This window comes from Nannobrachium achirus, assembly GCF_963921795.1.
Source record: "Nannobrachium achirus genome assembly, chromosome: 8".
Lineage (NCBI taxonomy): Eukaryota > Metazoa > Chordata > Actinopteri > Myctophiformes > Myctophidae > Nannobrachium > Nannobrachium achirus.
The window spans coordinates 11,189,039-11,207,300 of record NC_137817.1 but is presented as its reverse complement, the minus strand read 5'-3'; the positions used below and the strand labels follow the sequence as shown (position 1 = coordinate 11,207,300).

The window sequence follows — 18,262 nt, the reverse complement described above, 5'->3', positions numbered from 1 at the left end:
ACATACATACATACATACATACATACATACATACATACATACATACATACATACATACATACATACATACATACATACATACATACATACATACATACATACATACATACATACATACATACATACATACATACATACATACATACATACATACATACATACATACATACATACATACATACATACATACATACATACATACATACATACATACATACATACATACATACATACATACATACATACATACATACATACATACATACATACATACATACTCTACCATATGTGTGGTTGACCAAGTGAGATCAATATTTTATTATATTTATCTAATGTTTTCTGCATGTGTAGCCTTTATCTAAATCACAATAATCATAGCATTATTTACATACACATACATACATACATACATACATACACACACACACACACACACACACACACACACACACACACACACACACACACACACACACACACACACACACACACACACACACACACACACACACACACACACACACACACACACACACACACACACACACACACACACACACACACACACACCTTTGTCGTCTTTCTGCTGTGCTAGGTTTAATTTAAACCAGCCATTTGGTGACATTTTCTTTTTATAATGAATGATTTTTATTTATTTTCTTTTGTCTGAAAGTTCAGGTTTGAAAAACAGGCCTTTGCTCAAATAGCTAATATGTTCCTGGCATTTGGCGTTTACTGTTCACAAAACATTGAGCTTGTAATATTTTCTTTTCTGTATTGTGTGCATCCTCAATGAACGCCTTTGTATTTTATTCCCGATGTGTTTCAACAACTTTTGTATATAAATAAATAATGTAATCTTCATCACTCATACAATTATTAAGTATATTAGTCTGGTCTGTCTTTTCAGCATTTGTAGCCTGCCTTTATCATTTGATTTATAAAAATCCATATACCGGTATGGAGATCCCTGATGTCATCAATATTAAGTGAATAAAAAGGCACTGTCCACACACGATAATTCTGCTCTCCCGTCTAACGTTGAAAAATAAAATAAAAGACAGCAGAGCAGCATTATCGTGTGCGAACACGCCGGACAGTGCCTTTTTTTTATTAACTAGTTTGTTCTTGGAGCCAGCACCGTATAAAAAGTTGTGGGGACGTGCATATCCTACGCCTTTTGTCATCAACATTAAGCCCATATCTTAGAATGCCCATATATGGACATACTGTGTCGTCTCACGTGGTCTATGACGTCAGACATCTATGATGTCAGTCATTTCCATTTTTAGGGAATAGTTTAATTTTAGCATTTTCCCATTCAAGTCAATGGAGAAATTGTATTATATATAACATATCTCTCAGCAAAATGCAAGCACATGATTTCCGATGAAGCCGGTCGATTTGGCATATGGCCCATAAGTGGGTGCATATCTCCTTGTATGGGCTGTTCGGTCCCTGACATTAGCTGTGGTGATGCCGGTCTCTGCGTACTTTCTATGACGTTAGTCTTGTGTGATGTTGGTCTCGTACTACGGAAATATTACATACACACAAAGCCAGACATAGGAGCGATTAGCACCGCTCAAAAGTGTGAAGTGAGCGGTGCTATTTATGAGTTTATTTCATCACACGAAGCTTGGCCAATGTGACCCTGAGCCCCCAACAAACTTCAGAGCCCAGGCAACACACTTTGTGCCAAGATGTAGGCCAGATGTAGCCAGAGAGAAATCTTTTGGTGCCAGGACAAAGCCAGATGTTAGAGCTTATCTCCTTGACCACCGCTCCAAAATTGATATTTTGACATATTGCCCACCCACTATGAATACTTATCAGCATGCCAATATATATGAGCAATTGGGCATACACTGATCAGGAATCTCCATATATGGCCATAAAAGGGACAAGGACTGACAGGCACAAAGATCTCCATATATGGCCATATCAGTCGCCATGTATAATCGCCTTGCCATCACCTCTAGTAACTAATCAAATACCAATAATATTTGATTAGTGGGCTAGAGGTTATCGAAACATTTTGTAATATGTTTGGTAAATACAATTTTTTATCATTATAACAAACACTGTGTCAGCCAAAAAGGTTAGCCAAAAAAGAATGTCATACACACAAAGTAACCGACGTCACGGATAGAACAGCCCATACAAGGAGATATGCACGACACGTGTCGTTCAGTGGCGTATCAGCGGTAGGCCGCCGCCTACCTCGTGTGATCTGAATGATCTAGCCTAAATTACACAAACACTGACTGAAAACAACAAACAAACTAAAAATCACCAACTCGACAACGAAAGTTGCTGGTATTTCGGGGGGCTGGCTAATTCCTGAAAACGCCACTGGCACCTCTCACTTCGCATTGGTTTATGGTTCAGTGAACTAAAATGTTTTGTACATTTTAGTTTTCATTATTCATTACTTTTAGTGAACTGTGCCAAACTCAGCACACAAAGGGGGAACCTGAGCAAATCAACGTTATGGCAACATGTTGCGTTTGTGCAGTGATGTCAGACCATGGCTTTGGTCAGTTTATATAAGATGCCTATAAATGCTTACATGTCGTTTAAAAAGTAAAGCAAGAGCGATGGTGAGTACCAGAGATCAGAAGAGGAGAGACGCCACCAAACAGGGGAGAATGCGTTCAGATGAGAAGGGGAAGACGGAGGCGAAGACAGAGGCGAAGACAGAGGCGAAGACAGAGGCAGAGGGCTTGTATGAATCCCTGCAAACAGAATGGAGGAAGGAAGAACCCAACCTGAGCATATGTGGAGAGCTTTTAAGTAAACTTAAGATTTCCTTATTGAAATTAAACTTCCTGCCTACCGAGACCAAGTGCACTGAGAAGCAGCTCCTCCTGGCCCGTGGCGTTCTGGAGATCGGAGCGCTGTGGAGCATCCTCAAGAAGGACATCCCTTCATTTAAGAGGTACGTGGACCAGCTCAAGAATTACTACTTTGATTACAAAGATGAGCTGCCCGAATCGGCCCATATGCACCAGCTGCTGGGCCTGAACCTCCTCTTCCTGCTGTCACACAACCATCTGTCCGAGTTCCACACAGAACTGGAGAGGCTGAGCGCAACAGCCATCACCACCAATGACTACATCAGACATCCGGTGTCTTTAGAGCAGAATCTGATGGAGGGGAGCTACAACAAGGTGTTTCTCGCCAAAGGCAACATCCCTGCCGAGACGGTAAGATATACTACGTTCTTCGTGGATATTCTGCTGGACACGACTCGCAACGCCATCGCTGCTGGCATAGAGAAGGCATATGAGCAGATCCAGTTCGACGAAGCCACGCAGGTGCTGTTCTTCAACTCTCCAGAGAAGATGAGCGAGTATGCCAGGAACAGAGGTTGGACCCAGCGCCCAGATGGATATTACTCCTTTACCACTCAGCAGCAGAGAACAGAGAAGGTGACCATGGCCTCCAAAGAGATGGCACAGCAGGTCATGGAATATGCACGAGAGCTGGAAATGATTGTGTAATTAATTCATTATTATAACTAACCCTAACTCTAACCTCTATGGAAGTGCCAACAGTCAGACAATTAGAAGTCAATGTCGGAATGGAGAGCGGCCCCCGGTGTAATCCATCCATCCTTCCATCCATCCATCCATCTATCTTTAACGGCTTATCTGGAGTCGGGTCACACAGGCAACAGTTCCAGCAGAGAGTTGCAGACATCCCTTTCCCCCTCCCATATTGTCGGGAGGATTAAGATAAAAAGAGGGGAGAAAAAGAAAAGGCCAATTAAAGCCCCCTCAAAAAAGAGGCAAATAGAAGAACCAACTGTATCTCACCATCTCACCCATTAAAGGCTTTTTAAACAGGAAAATCTAAAATTGCTGTCAGAAATGACCCATGATGATTTCTAAAAGAAACATTTTGTCTGATTGTGCTATGTATACTGTAACTTTTACCTTTGTAGTAAACAGACTAATATTAAAGGATTTGGCCGAAATGAAAACAACAAAAAGTCCTCTGAGCGATATATTTCAATGCAAATGTATTTTTTCACTTTTTACTTCAGCCCTTTTTTTGGGAGAAGTAGGGTGTAATGAAGGGAAAAGGCTTGATTATTTCATTGAGGTGATATATCAAAACAGTGCTCAGTGACTCAATTATTATCTAATTTTGTACAGTCCAGCTGGATTTTTGAAGTTCACATTCAACGCGCAACTAGCTTGTATTTGTTTCCCGTTGTCACTAAATGGATTTGTGCTACGTGGTGCGATTTTTTATCAACACTACATTACGTTATGGTAATTTCTCATAATTGATTATGGTCAATTATGAGAATTCTTTTATCAAAGGTAACTTCGGAATGTTATGTTATTTTATTTATTAGTGTAGTTGCTATAGGCAACACTATTGTTCTCGTTCTGAGATGCTTTTGACAGCAAAGTGAACCAACCTTCTTTTTCCACAAACGTAAAAGTGAAGCTTTTGGTCATCTTTCAAACACTGTTGTCACTGTTGTCATGCTTCACATGACATCACAATATATAATATAAATGGTGGATTCCTCACGACTCACATCAGTGCAACCACACTTGCAATTTCCCAGAATTGCACCTTTCTAGTTTATTTAGTATGTTAGATATATAATACAATTTGGAGTGGATACAGTATGGGTCCAAATGCCTGTGGAATTGTTAGACAAGAATGCTGCTCCGCATGTCTACGATGGGACAAACTGGTGTAGCCAAAGCCTATTACGTCCTCAGACCAGACGTGAGATTTGAGCGGGCCGTACGCTCAAGTCAAAGTCACAATGAATGAATCCCAAAAGTGATATCGGCGCACGTCCGTTTTTAGGAAGATTGAAAAGAGGGCCAGAGTGTCTTTTCTCCATGCATCATCAACCGCTGTTTAAACTTTTAAGTGATTTATTGTGATCACCAAAGAGCTGTTTTCTCTTTTCTTTCCCTTTCTCTGTCACTTGCTTTCTATTAATAATAATAAGTAACAAGGTACAGTGATCTCCATATTCGGCCATTGATTTTTTAGTAAATACATTTCCCCCATTGACTTGAATGAGGAAAATTCAAATGGTAAGACAAAATTCATTTGCAAGTGTGACTCGCGTCACCACAACTTTTTAGTATAATATATTCTTACCGAAAGGACAAAAGGAAATAAAGATAATAAATAAGATCAGCACTAAATTATATTTCCAGTGTCACTTTTTTATAGAGACCATAAGAATTAACTAAAATGTTAAGAATTAATGTTTTGTTAAAATAGCCACGAAGACTTGTTCCAATAAAGAAATGTAAAACGTACTTTTTGCATATTTAAACTTGAAAACTGGTAAAAAAAAATGTCCCTAACACAATGGAAGGGTTAATTGTGCAATATGTAAGTACAATCATTGCGACCGTAGGTCGCAGTTTACTATCAGAACTGTCACATCTTGACCGTAGGTATCTGTATGTATGGGTAACGCTTGTCTTTTTTGTTGATTGACACTCATACTCAGACATCACTGTGATGTCAGGGGAACCAAATCCCTTTTATGCCCGTATATGGAGATCCCTGTGATGCCAGGGGAACCAAATCCCTTTTATGCCCATATATGGAGATCCCTGTGATGCCAGGGGAACCAAATCCCTTTTATGCCCATATATGGAGATCATATATGGAGGATTTATGTGAGATACATACAGTATATGGAGACATATATGGAGACAGGGATCTTCATATATGGGCATATATGGGCATAAAAGGGATTGAATGTATGATGTCAGAGGTCATGTGTGATGTGGTTCATGTGTGATGCGTTTTGTAAATAAATAGATGTAAACTCTACTCTAAAGTGCTGGAGATGGTGAAGTGGTAAAGTAGGTTATTACACATAGTTAGGTGAATCTGAGAGACTGACAGACACAGAGTCCACATGTTTCGAGAAGGATGAAGATGCGTGTGCTGGCAGTGGACGCTGTGAGGATGATGATGACGGTGTGTGTGCAGGGTGATCACGCTGTGAGGCTGTGCTCTTCGAGGAGGTCCCTGCGTTGGACAGGACGTCCGCTGACACACACCTCCTCCTCCTCTGCCCGCTCCTCCTGTTCTGTCCCGCCCCCCTCCCCGCCCCCCTACGAGGCGGTCATCTTCGACATGTATGGAGTCCTCCTGCCGTCGCCTGTCACTTTGGCAACAGAGTTTGAGTGTCAGTACGGGGTACCTCAGGGTACGCTGGGCCGTGCCATCAGAGCGGGGGGGCGGGACGGGGTGTGGCAGCGCTTCATGAGAGGCCAGATAGGAGTCAGGGACTTCATCCAGGCCTTCGGCCAGCTCTGCTCTGACCTGGCAGGTTGTCCAGTTCCTATTGGTTCCTTCTACTCTGCCCTCATCAGTGGGCCAATGAGCAGGCCTATTCCTGTGATGTCAGAGGCGGTATGCAGCATCCGCAGCAGTGGTCTGAAGACCGCGCTGCTTACCAATAACTTCCTGCTGCCTGATGGACGACCCTTCATGCCCTTAGATCCCAACACCTTTGATGTGGTGGTCCAGTCAGTGACAGAGGGGCTCAGTAAACCAGACCCACAGATCTTTGAGCTCTGTCTGAACAGACTGGGCGTGGCCCCACAGCACGCCGTCTTCCTCGACGATCTCATCTTCAATATAAACGCTGCCGCCCACCTCGGTATCACCACCATACAGGTGTCAGATGCAGCAACAGCAGTGCAGGAGTTGGAAGAGCTGCTGCGTCTCCCTCTACGGACTGTGACCCCTGACATGTCGTCCCAACGGTCCACTCAGCCAATAGGAGGTCAGCCATCTGACTCCCAGCCAATACGGTGGCACCCGGCAGCCAGCCAGCCAATCAAAGAGCGGTTGGCAGACTACCTCAGATCACAGCGACACCTGGACATTTCAGAGGCAGTATCCCTACAGCAGATCAGGCCGACGTTACACCTCTTGTCCTCTAGAGGGCAGCAGCTCCTCATCAGAACCCAACAGGAAGAAGGGCCTTTGGGGGCAACCTGCCTTGACACAGAACTCAGGGTTTTGAAGACTCTCAGTGGCTCTGGTCTTCCTGTACCAGTCCTTATCCACCACTGTCAGGATCCACGTGTGATTGGTGGTCCCTTCCAGGTGATGGAGGTGTGTGGTGGGGTTGGGCGGAGCTTGACTGACGACACCCTGTTAGGCCACTCCCCCTCCGACAGGCGAGCCGTCTATGAGGCCATGATCCATGCCCTCTGCCGCATCCACAGACACACACTGCACGCACACCTTACTGGCCTGCCAGTTGTGTGTGTTGAGCAGAAGGTGAGGATGTGGACTCAGCGTTACAGAAAGCTTCAGAGTTCAGATCTTCAGAGCTCCAGTCAAACATGCGCAGCTCAGGAGGAATCTGTAGAGACGGTCATGGAGAGACTGTGCACCTGGCTGCCCCTTCACCTGCCCTCCAAACATACACACTGTCACACACTGCTGCATGGAGACTACAGGGTCAGCAGTGTTGTGTTCCACAGAGACAGGTGGGAGGTTGTGTGTGTGATGGACTGGGCCCATGCAGCCATAGGAGACCCACTACTAGATGTGATCGCATGCTGCTCAGAGCTGGCCGGTGAGAGCGGGAGGGGCTTCCCCACTGGCCCCAGTCCCGAGGAGCTCATTGGCCAGTATTGTGCGGGCATGGGGCAGGACATGCGCTCCGATTGGAGGTTCTACATGTCACTCCAGTTGTTCTGCCAAGCCGTGTCGCATCAGGAGGAGGTGGCAGCAGAGTTTCAGGCCCTGCAGCACACAGCAGAGACAGACCAAAGACTACAGCCAGAGCATTCTGATAGGCTGGTGCAGAAGGTGGCAGAGGTGGAGAGGCTAGCCGAGTTAGCATGGGACTTTGCTACTCAGGAGGGATTCAGGCTGTTTAACTCTGACACTTAACAGAGACACACACATTAAAAGCACTGGTTCTTAAAGTGGGGTCCAGGGACCCCCGGGGTCCTGTTGGGATGGGGTGGGTACCAGGTGGTCCCCAGCTAAATGATAGATCGTTAGGAACCAAATGGATCTTTGTGGGTCTGTACCTTCGACATGAATGGATGTACACTCTGTGAATGAATTGAACTTTAGTTCAGAGGGTTTTACAGCGTAGACTGGGGTCCTAGACAGGTCTTCAACAGGGGGTCCTCAGAGTTACTACAGGGGTTCCTAAACATTTTTGTGTGAGAAACTTTTTTTCTCCTTTCCAACCATTTTTTCCCTATAGCATCTACTCTAGCCAAGAGTGGCCGATCTACAAGCTCATAACGCCTAGCAAGCGCGGGGCGTTGTGAGCTTGTAGATCGGCTATTTTCGTCAAAGAGGTTTGGTGTAGAGGGGAAAAAGAGAAGACTAATATACCAGTAAGACTCCCTAATCGGGAGATAAGCGACCGTTGGTCGCTTATCTCCACAAATAGGCCAAAAGTTTGTTTTACCAATTATCAAGACATACGGGCAGTTGACAGTTTGCCATGGTTACTCATTGAAGTTGAATCTCCATATATGGAGACATAAGTTGCTCATACCATAGCAACCATGTTTTTTACAGGGCCTGGGATTGATGACATCAGAAATCTCCATATATGGGCATGAAAGGGATTTTGTTTCTGGAAATATGTCTGTGGGGTGCCACATTTGGAATAAAACACTTACATCACACATCTGGATATCCATACAGCCCATCTAGTTTGCCTGTGTCCATTTATGCCCATATATCTAATGACATTGGGACACTGATCTCCATATATGGGCATAAAACTTATGTTAATTAGTAAAGCCTGGGGATCTCCATATATGGGCATGAGGGGTACCCTAAAAGGGCATCATCTGGGAATAGCAAATATAGTTATCCTAGAAAGTGAAAATCTTACATCAAAGGCCATAACTACCTACCTACCACCATACTGCATTCCTCATTAAACTACCTACCAGTAAGATGCCTATAGGGAGAAAAGCAAAGGGCGAGGTTGCACCATTTCTTGGTCTTCTGGCCAGTGATGTATATCGGACCATTTAACCATATATGGAGACATCTGGTACCCAAAGATATTCACAGATATGGGCTTAATATTGATGACATAAGGGATCTCCATATATGGGCGTAAAAGGGATTTGGTTCCCCTGGCATCACAGGGATCTCCATATATGGGCATAAAATGGATTTGGTTACCCTGGCAACACGGGGATCTCCATATCTCCATATATGGGCATAAAAGGGATTTGGTTCCCCTGGCATCACAGGGATCTCCATATATGGGCATAAAAGGGATTTGGTTCCCCTGGACCAAGACTCTTCGATTTAAACATCAACAAAGGTGTGACGTTTGTTGATGGTCACAAAGGTGTGACGGACGGACGGACGGACGGCCGGTGGAGGTTTTCATAGTAAACTGCTCCCTGACGGTCGCAATCAATTGGAGCCCCGTTGCCTAAATTATGCCCAATTTGCACATCAAACTGGGGGTCCTTGAAATGGAAAGGTATGATTAACACTGGGACTCCACCCACCTGCAGTGGTTGGAAGCAGGGGCGTCACAAGGGGGGGAGTGGGACTGAGTTACTAGGGCCCAAGGTCCTGAGTACAGCTCATGTCATGTACGTATATTTTTAACTATCCTTTTCTAATGTAGGGTACTGTTAGTAATATGTGTTGTTTTTTTTGTTTTTTTTCTTGGTTCAGGAAAAATAGTATTTGTATGTATGTTCTTAGGCGCCCTCTCCTAATATAGGGTTACTGTTTGTTGGTATGTATTGTTTTGTCTTCATGTGGGGACTACGGATGAAATTTAGCATTCTTGCTAATTCCGGCTTATTTACATTGCTTTCATGTAGTGTTCATTAATATGCATTGTCCCGTCTAAATAAACAGATAAAGTAAAGTAAAGTAATAGACGCCATAGGACTTTCACATAACGAATAACTGAGTAAACATGTTTGGGGTCTCACAGCATATCTCCATATACATCACTGGCCAGCTCAGATGGCGATGACATGGCCCTTATAGCGTCTTACTGGTGGTGTGGAACATAGCTTGTTATTAGCTGTAGCATACTGTTGATTTTGAGTGTTCCTGCGCTTGCCATCCAGGCACAACAAAAAGGGGGACCCCTCTCGAATTATAATATAGTAAGATAATCAGTCACAATCGTGATATAATCATAATCTGTATTTATATAGTACCTTTCAAAACAGTTACAAAGTGTTTCACAGAAAAAAAACAATACAAATAAAAATCTAAACACAAAAATTAGGTAATGAGAATATAACACAACAGATGAAATAAGATCAAATAACAGTGAACCTGAACTAACTCTGCCTTTTAAAGGCTTGAATTGGCAGCACACATGCTCTGTGCAAAGTCCATCAACTGGTCACGCCACACCTGTACAACAGAGTGATCCTGGGAGATGTTGTACAACACTGTGTGTGGAGGACTGCAGTCAGGGTCCATCATGTGACCTTCCATGGGCAGGGAGGACATGAGGGCCTGGCTGTGCTGTTGTCCCTGCAGTCCACTGCTCCCCTGCAGGGTGGAGGTGGTGGAGGCTGTGGGCACCATGGACTGGGCACTACTGCTGCTGGTGGTGGTGGTGGGGGTGCTGATGGTGCCTGGTAGACTGACCACGTTGTCCAAAGATGGTTTCAATTCATCATTAGTGTTGCTCATGCTCTCCGACTCAGAAGCCTGGAAGGTGAGGTCCATCTTCTCTCCGAAGCCCGTGGCAGCCGTAGTGCTCACATCTGTGAATGCAGCATCTTCTCGTGGACAGGTGCTCACATCCTTGGATGCAACATCATCACCGCGGGCTGCTGGTGTTGAGTTGAGAAACGATTGAATCAGGGCTTTGCCCGCCTCACTAGTCAGCATGGGCTGGAGCTTGTCGGAGGCAAATTCATAGACGTGTCCGGTTTCACTGGCCGCCAGGAAGAGAAGCTGGGTTCCTGTCAGCTTGGCGAGCTCTTCAACCTTTTTTAGGATACTATTCTTACGCTTGCAGAAGGTTTGTCGTCGCTTTATCGTGTCCGCAATTAATTTAATGTCTATCTTCACGCGACCACGTGTCATCTTGGGTTTTTGCAGTGGGACGGCAGCCTCCTTCTTCTGCTTCTTCTGCCCTGCCTCAAGCTTCAGCCCTCCTCTCATCCTCCTGTCTCTGCTGTCTCCAGTTGAACCCATGGAGTCATGTTCATCTGCTGTACAGTTAGAATCATTTCCTGAGTCGCTGCATGAAGGTCTTTTATCTCCAAGTTGGGACATCTTCACTACTTTCATATGAAATGTAGGCTACACTGCTTAATGAACACACTGATCACTGATACATGTGTGGCTGGGATCTCCTTTTATAGGGCCAAATTCTGCCACGTCACAATTTGTTCTGATTTGTTTATGATGACCATATATGGTGTGGTGGTGACACGCAAAACCTAGCAACCGTTGCTAAGAACGCGCGACGGTGGATCCTGCTGCGTGACGTCACCGTGGCGTCTGAAATTCCAAGGACTAGACCTACTTTTTATTAGAATGACAAATTACGAAATTAGAATTTAGACTTTTAAGTAGGCTATGCCAGAAGAAACGTATCGTAGCTCCTCAGTAAATGCATTAATTTCTGCAAATGGACATGTGCAATGTGGTCGCTATGACAACATACACAAACCTTGACGTCAATTACTCTAAATAAACTCTCTAGTTAAACAACAAACAATAATAAACAATGTATATATCTATCTATGTATAAACACACATCTAGAATGTAGGACAGGTATTTGTTTAAACTTACATGTTAATAAGTACACATTACGTTTAAGTTAACGCTGTACACAGAAACGGCAACATGTGTATTACCTCTGTTTCGTCACAAGATGGCGCACTTTCGTCACATTTCCCACATTACTGAGAAGAGCTGTGGAGGCGGGCTGGATACAAAGTTTTCCTTCGCGGAGGAAAGACTGGTGGCCAATAATAGTGGAACATACAATGTTAAAAGGAAAAGTCCGGAATTAAAAATGTACTTCAGTAAAAGTACTGTGGCTATTTTGTTGGCTCCAAACAAGCCTTCAAAACCTACTGATGACCCACCTTGAGACTTTGGCCTTGGCTGTACGCAGGTATAATAAATAACACATTGTCGAGTTCATTTTGTTTGCATATTTACTTATCCACACAGTGCACGGTACAAACATTTTCAGACAAGGCAATAAATCCTCTCTGGCAATGTGGCTCTGAGTAGAGGTGGGACGTTCGCGAACGAATTGAGTCTTTTGAACGGCTCTTTGAAATGAACGATGGGATCCGGTTCACAGTAGGGAGCCGTTCATTTTTTGGATGAGGGGGAGTAGATTCTGGAATACTCTGCAGTAGAAGTTTGGAATTCAAAATGTATTTTGAGTAAAATGTACTTAAAGTACCAATAGTAGTAAGTAAGCCTAGCTCACTTGTTCACACTGCATTGCGAGTGCAAGTTGTGAGCTTGTAGATCGGCTATTTTCAAATGGCGTATAAATATGTATAGAATTGAAGTGATTTGTAATTATAATCAAAATATCTGCAAAGTTCTAGTAACTAAAATGAGACAGTCTTGTGAACGGATCTTTGAAAGGAACAGATCCCAGAGATCCGGCTCACTTCGAAGAGCCATGAATCCCATGTCTCTACCGCTGACTTTATTTCGACCAATCATAGCATAGAACGACCGTGTTTACATCACGAGACCGGAAAACAGTGCAGCAGCATGGTGGCAGGGTGGTTGGCACCTAATATGGTTGGCACTTCTTATAACTCTATGGGCTGGCAGCAATGTGATTTTGTGACATTAGAAAGATCTAATTTGGGAATGCAACGTATTTATCCCCCTTTTTTGTGGACAAGGAAGACGTTACTATTCTTAATCTGATGGCATTTGCTTGTAGAAACGGTTGTGAAAGTTGAAATGTCAAAGCCCGTGTTGCCATCACTTCATCAAATACTGAGGACATGCTTTCAGTGTCTCGAGAGCAAGCAGAAAGTGTGGAACGCTGTATTGGCTGAATGCAGCCCTTTGGTTGTGTCTCTGGGAAACGTTGCAGAGCAGTTTAAAGCTCTTTCCAGTGTCCAGCTGTCCAGCACTCCGCTCAGCTCCTTCCCTGATCTGCAAGAGCGATTGCACTTCAAACTGGTTGAGGCAACGGAAATAATCTTGGACAAGCTCAATGAGAAAACGTGAGTTTAATAACCAGTAAGACGCCTAAAGGCGAAAAGCGAGGTTGTGTCGTGCCATATATGGATTCTATCGTCTGATAAAACATACATACAATCCCTTTCATGCCCATATATGAAGATGATCCCTTTTATGCCCATATATGGAGATCCCTGCTTTGAGTATCTGACATCACTGTGATGTCACCTGTGATGTCACATGCCCTTTATGCCCATATATGGAGCTCTTGCTCTGAGTATCTGACATCACTGTGATGTCACTGTGACATCACTGTCTGTGACATCACAGCTGACATTGTCACCTGTGATGTCACAGACAGTGATGTGTCAGGCTCACTGACTAAACTGTGACCTACGGTCGCAACAAGCATTTGTTTTGCACGAAAAACATTACTTTGGCAATACGTTTTTACCCGTTTTTAGCCCAAGTAATGTTTTTCATGTACACAAATGCTTGCAATGGATTCAGAGTCATGACAAAACCCTAGACAGACCCCTCACATGCTACTTAAAGAAGAATTTCCTGTATAGTAAGTGAAGGGACCCAAACTTGAACCCCCTGAATTTACCTTGATCCACTAAATATATAATTCAAAACTTTTAATAAGTTATTTGGATGACCCAAAGGATCATAAAAAACCCTGAATGATTACCATTGCAATTTCTTTTGGGTCAAACCACAGATTGACTGGACTATCTCTCTCTCTCTCAGGGCTTCTCTTCAGTCTGTGAAGGATGCCATCAGTAACCAGGTGTATGGAGCCTTCCAGTTGTATGAGAACACAGACAGTCTGGAGCTAATCACCTGCACACAGAGATCTGCCACTACCCCATCAGTAGCTGACATGATGGAGTGGCTGCAGGATGCAGAGCGACACTATCGGCAACAGTATCCTCTCTGTCTATGCCCACAATTGGTGTTTATGCTATTAATGATTGATTTCAATTGGGAGATTGAATTTATTACCCTTTTTCTTAGGATTTTTAAACATCGCTGGGAAGTGAAAAATAGTTTGTTCCGTTTAGATTTAATGTTTCTACCGGTAAACAATATACTTTTTTTCCCCTCTATTATTTTTAAATATATTTTTGGGGGCTTTTTCTACCTTTGATAGTGCCAGTGGATTGACAGGCAACAGGGAGAGAGAGAGAGACGGGGAGAGACACGCAGCAAAGGTCGTCGGTATCTGGCTTTGAACCTGTGACACACTGTCGGGCATTAGAGCATGGTATGCGACTTGACCCGCTAGCCCAGCAGGCGCCCCGTAGAGGATAGACTTAAAGGCCAATATGTCTTCATATTTCATCAAGTCTGTCAGATCTGACTTTCTAAGACCCCCGTCATGGTTCCTCAGAACTATAGATGCATAGTACTGAACATGCTAGGAATGGCTGATGCTGCTTTTCAACCAAGTAGGGGGAGTAAAACAGAAAATAGTCCAGGGTCAAAAGTGTTTGGGTATACAATACTTAAGCTTTCAGTAGAATTTGAATCCTTGTTGAAAAAGTAACACAAAGAGTGAGTTATTGCGACCATAGGTATGTGACCATAGGTAGTATGTGAACAGTCACAGCTTGTCCGTATGTATCTCTGTCACGCCTGACACTGTGGTTCTTTGTCGCTCTGACATCATGCTCTGATGTCACTGTGATGTCAGTGGTACCACTCTAACATAATTGATTTGCCGCTCTGACATCACGCTCTAGGTTCACTGTGATGTCATCATCAATATTAAGCCCATATCTAACAGGACTTCACATGGGAATGCCCATATATGGAGGCCGCAGCGGCCACAAACCACACTAACAGAATCCATATATGGCAAGACAGATGGCCAGGACAGGTCTTCAGACAGGGATCTCCATGTATGGGCATAGTAGGGTATGATGTCAGATGTCATAGACATGATAGGACTTTCACATAACAAATAACTGAGTAAGCATGTCTGGGCTCTCACAGCATATCTCTATTCAGTACATGGATCTCCATATATGGGTAACTGGTCCGATATACATCACTGGCCTGATGGCCCGGGGCGAGGTCGCATGTCGCCCTGAGGCGTCTTACTAGTTGTTATTATTATCCTCAACCATATGTTCAGATTTGTGAGCAGGAAGACTCTGCTGCTGACCCTAAGCCCTGATGACCTCTCTCTTCTGGAATCTGCCCCTAAGAGATGGGAGTCCTTACAGTCCCCCAGTGGAGATGAGATGATCACTGGTGAGACATCATACAGTGTTGTTGTTATGCAGATTACCATAGGATAGTGACCACAATAATATCTTATTATGACGATATTATCTTTTCAAACATAGCCAGAAAAAAAGGCCAACCTACAAGTTCACAACACATATTGCAATGCATTGTAGGCTTGTATATCTGCTATTTTAGCTATTGTTTTTATTTATTTTTGAAAGTATAATATGATACTTAATTGATTAATACTAGAAAGCTCTTTATTACGTTTATAAAAATGTTTTAGAAAGAAAATACAGATGTATTTAGCAGGAAGAATTTCTGAAAACCATTTCATTTTGAAACTTAGTTTAAAACATCTTTTTCCATTTTGTATGAAGATTAATTAAATGTGAATTAATGACTATTGTGTCTCATTTCAGATGTACTCTACAAAGTGTCCCTTTTTATGGAGTCACAATGAAGAAAGTAAAAGAGAAGTTGGGGTGAATCACCACCGCTTTGTGAATCTAATTGAAATCTGGATGAACAGATCCTTTAAAAATGGTAAATGGTGCATTTATACAGCGCTTTTATCCAATGCGCTTTACAGAGATTGTGCATTACATTCACCCATTCACACACATTCGTACACCGATGGCGGAGGAAACCATGCAAGGCACCAACCTGCTCACCGGGAGCAACTAGGGGTTCAGAGTCTTGCTCAAGGACTTTTCGACATTAACTCAGGGCGAACCCGGATTCTAACTGGGAACCTTTGGTGATCTAATGTCGTTTTCTCTAGCCCTGAGCTAAAGAAGTCGCACCACTTGGTCAAGTAAAATGTGAGCCATCCTGTATTAGCCTATTGTTGAATACAAGACCATTTCTACAGAACTACACAACAATGATTTTATGAACCCATGACATAGCGCAACCAATTTTATGAGTTATCTTTTGAATAGAGCTCAAACACAATGGACTGTTTTTGAGGAAATGCAATGACATGTAAGAAACAGAATCTGTCAAAATCATTAAAACACTCTAGATATTTTTTATTCTTAAACAGTTTTGATTCATGTCATTTTTTTTCAACCAAGTTTAATGTTGCAAATGTTACAGGCAATGGCATTGCCATTTGAAAACAACTGTGAAATCACTACAATCTTAACAGTGATATGTAAAATGTTTGTTGACCCACTGACCTATAATATCACAATGATTTTTCCTCATCTTGCATGATATTCATGATATATATTACCATAGATTTGGAGAACAAGTAAAAGTAGGCTACGGATATGCTGTTGGAATTCTTTTCAAAAGTGTTTTCTCTGCAACTTTGAATGATGGCACAATAATCTTGGGGGCCATCTGGGAAAAAGAAAAAAAGCAGCCCTTTGAGTTTTCCAAGTCGCAGTAAATATTACATTTCCACTTTTGAAATCTTCAATCACTTTTTCCTGCATCTTTGGCTCACACATGCCATTCTGTTTTAAGACTCTGTTTTAAGACACTAGATGGTAGTGTTAATTCACCTAATGTCTACTCTACGATAGCCCTGTTGTGATGGAGGAGCTGATGAAAAGGAATCCCCCCCCACCCAATGGCCAAGTTTGTACATCTGCAACACAAATCAGCCTGAATGCTGTAGTATTGTACAGATTTGTAATGATTGCACGCACACACACGGTGCAAGTGACATTTTGTTAGTCTACGGTAAATAGCTATAGTAATCATTAATTTAATAGTTTGTTCAGTAACATTGTCTCATCTCTCCAGATTTGTATTAACAGTAACAGAAAATAAACAAGTGGAATGAGCACACGATGGGTTTTTTTCTTCCGATTTTTTATTTTGTTCATAAAAAATAAATAAATGTAATAAACATCGAGTAAAAAAAAAAGTATCCGTCTTTCTGTCCATCCATGTGCACTACCAGAACGTAGGCTTTACGGTATTTTTAAAGACATGTAATAAACATCGAGTGAAAAGAAAAAAAGGAGAAAATAACAGGTTTAAATCTGTCGTTCTGTCTGTCCATGTGCACTACCAGAACATTGAGCTTTATTTTTTAACAAAACTCTTTTAAACCAAAGAATACCACATCTTACTCCAAGGATAAAGATGCATGTTATTCTAGAAACCGTTAAAAGCAGTAGATCTGCAGTATTGTGTATGCAATATATACCTGCATATACACACACGCATAGCGCATAACATCAGGATTATCTAAAAATATAAGAATGAATAATCCAACAAACAAGAGAACACAAAACCAAGTGGACCCTCTCGAACACGACCAACTGTGTGACGCTCTGCCAAGTGTTCACTGCGATGGTCCACACAGCACTGCAAGCCGATTCTGTGAGAAGAAAACCAACAATGAAAATATGTTTTGTGTCCAAGCGTAAAAAACAAACCATTAATTTAAAAATGTACCCCCATAATGTTTTGACAGAAATGAGAATATGCGTTCCATATACCTGTAGCTGCTGAATACTCCTTAGAGCATTTTCATCCAGAGAAGATAAGTCCAAAGAGTCCATCTGACTGGCCAGCAGCTGAATGCTCTACAGTAGTTCAACACAACAAACACTCAGTTCAGTATATGTAAATGAATTAATACTTGGTTGCGTCCTGTACCAATAACAGCTGATCTACAAACTCACACGTGTCACCTTGTACATAGCCAATTTCAGTTCGCGACACCAGCAAACAACTAATATGAATCAGGTCACAAACAATATACGGTACTTGCAATTCTGCACGCATGCGCACAGCCGATTTCAGACCGATAAGCAAAGGTAAAAACAAAAGCTTTACCATATCACCCCGAATTATATACACACATTTTTACATACATAAGTGGAA

At 42.7% G+C, this 18,262-nt stretch overlaps 2 protein-coding genes across 2 annotated transcripts; both read left to right on the top strand.

Annotated features, from left to right (window-relative positions):
- Positions 1-2,600: 2,600 nt before the first annotated feature.
- Positions 2,601-3,506, top strand: LOC308289497 (26S proteasome non-ATPase regulatory subunit 8-like; the record flags this gene model as incomplete). The annotated part of the gene is made up of 1 exon (XM_080731185.1): positions 2,601-3,506. One exon carries the CDS (start codon positions 2,601-2,603, stop codon positions 3,504-3,506), a length of 906 nt encoding a protein of 301 aa, XP_080587311.1.
- A 9,257-nt stretch (positions 3,507-12,763) lies between these two features.
- On the top strand, positions 12,764-16,551 carry LOC308289762 (AFG2-interacting ribosome maturation factor-like). The gene is made up of 4 exons (XM_080731513.1): positions 12,764-13,218; positions 13,928-14,104; positions 15,318-15,436; positions 15,835-16,551. The coding sequence occupies exons 1-4, from the start codon at positions 12,950-12,952 to the stop codon at positions 15,873-15,875; spliced, it is 606 nt and encodes a 201-aa protein (XP_080587639.1). The 5' UTR covers positions 12,764-12,949; the 3' UTR covers positions 15,876-16,551.
- The last annotated feature ends 1,711 nt before the right edge of the window (positions 16,552-18,262 follow it).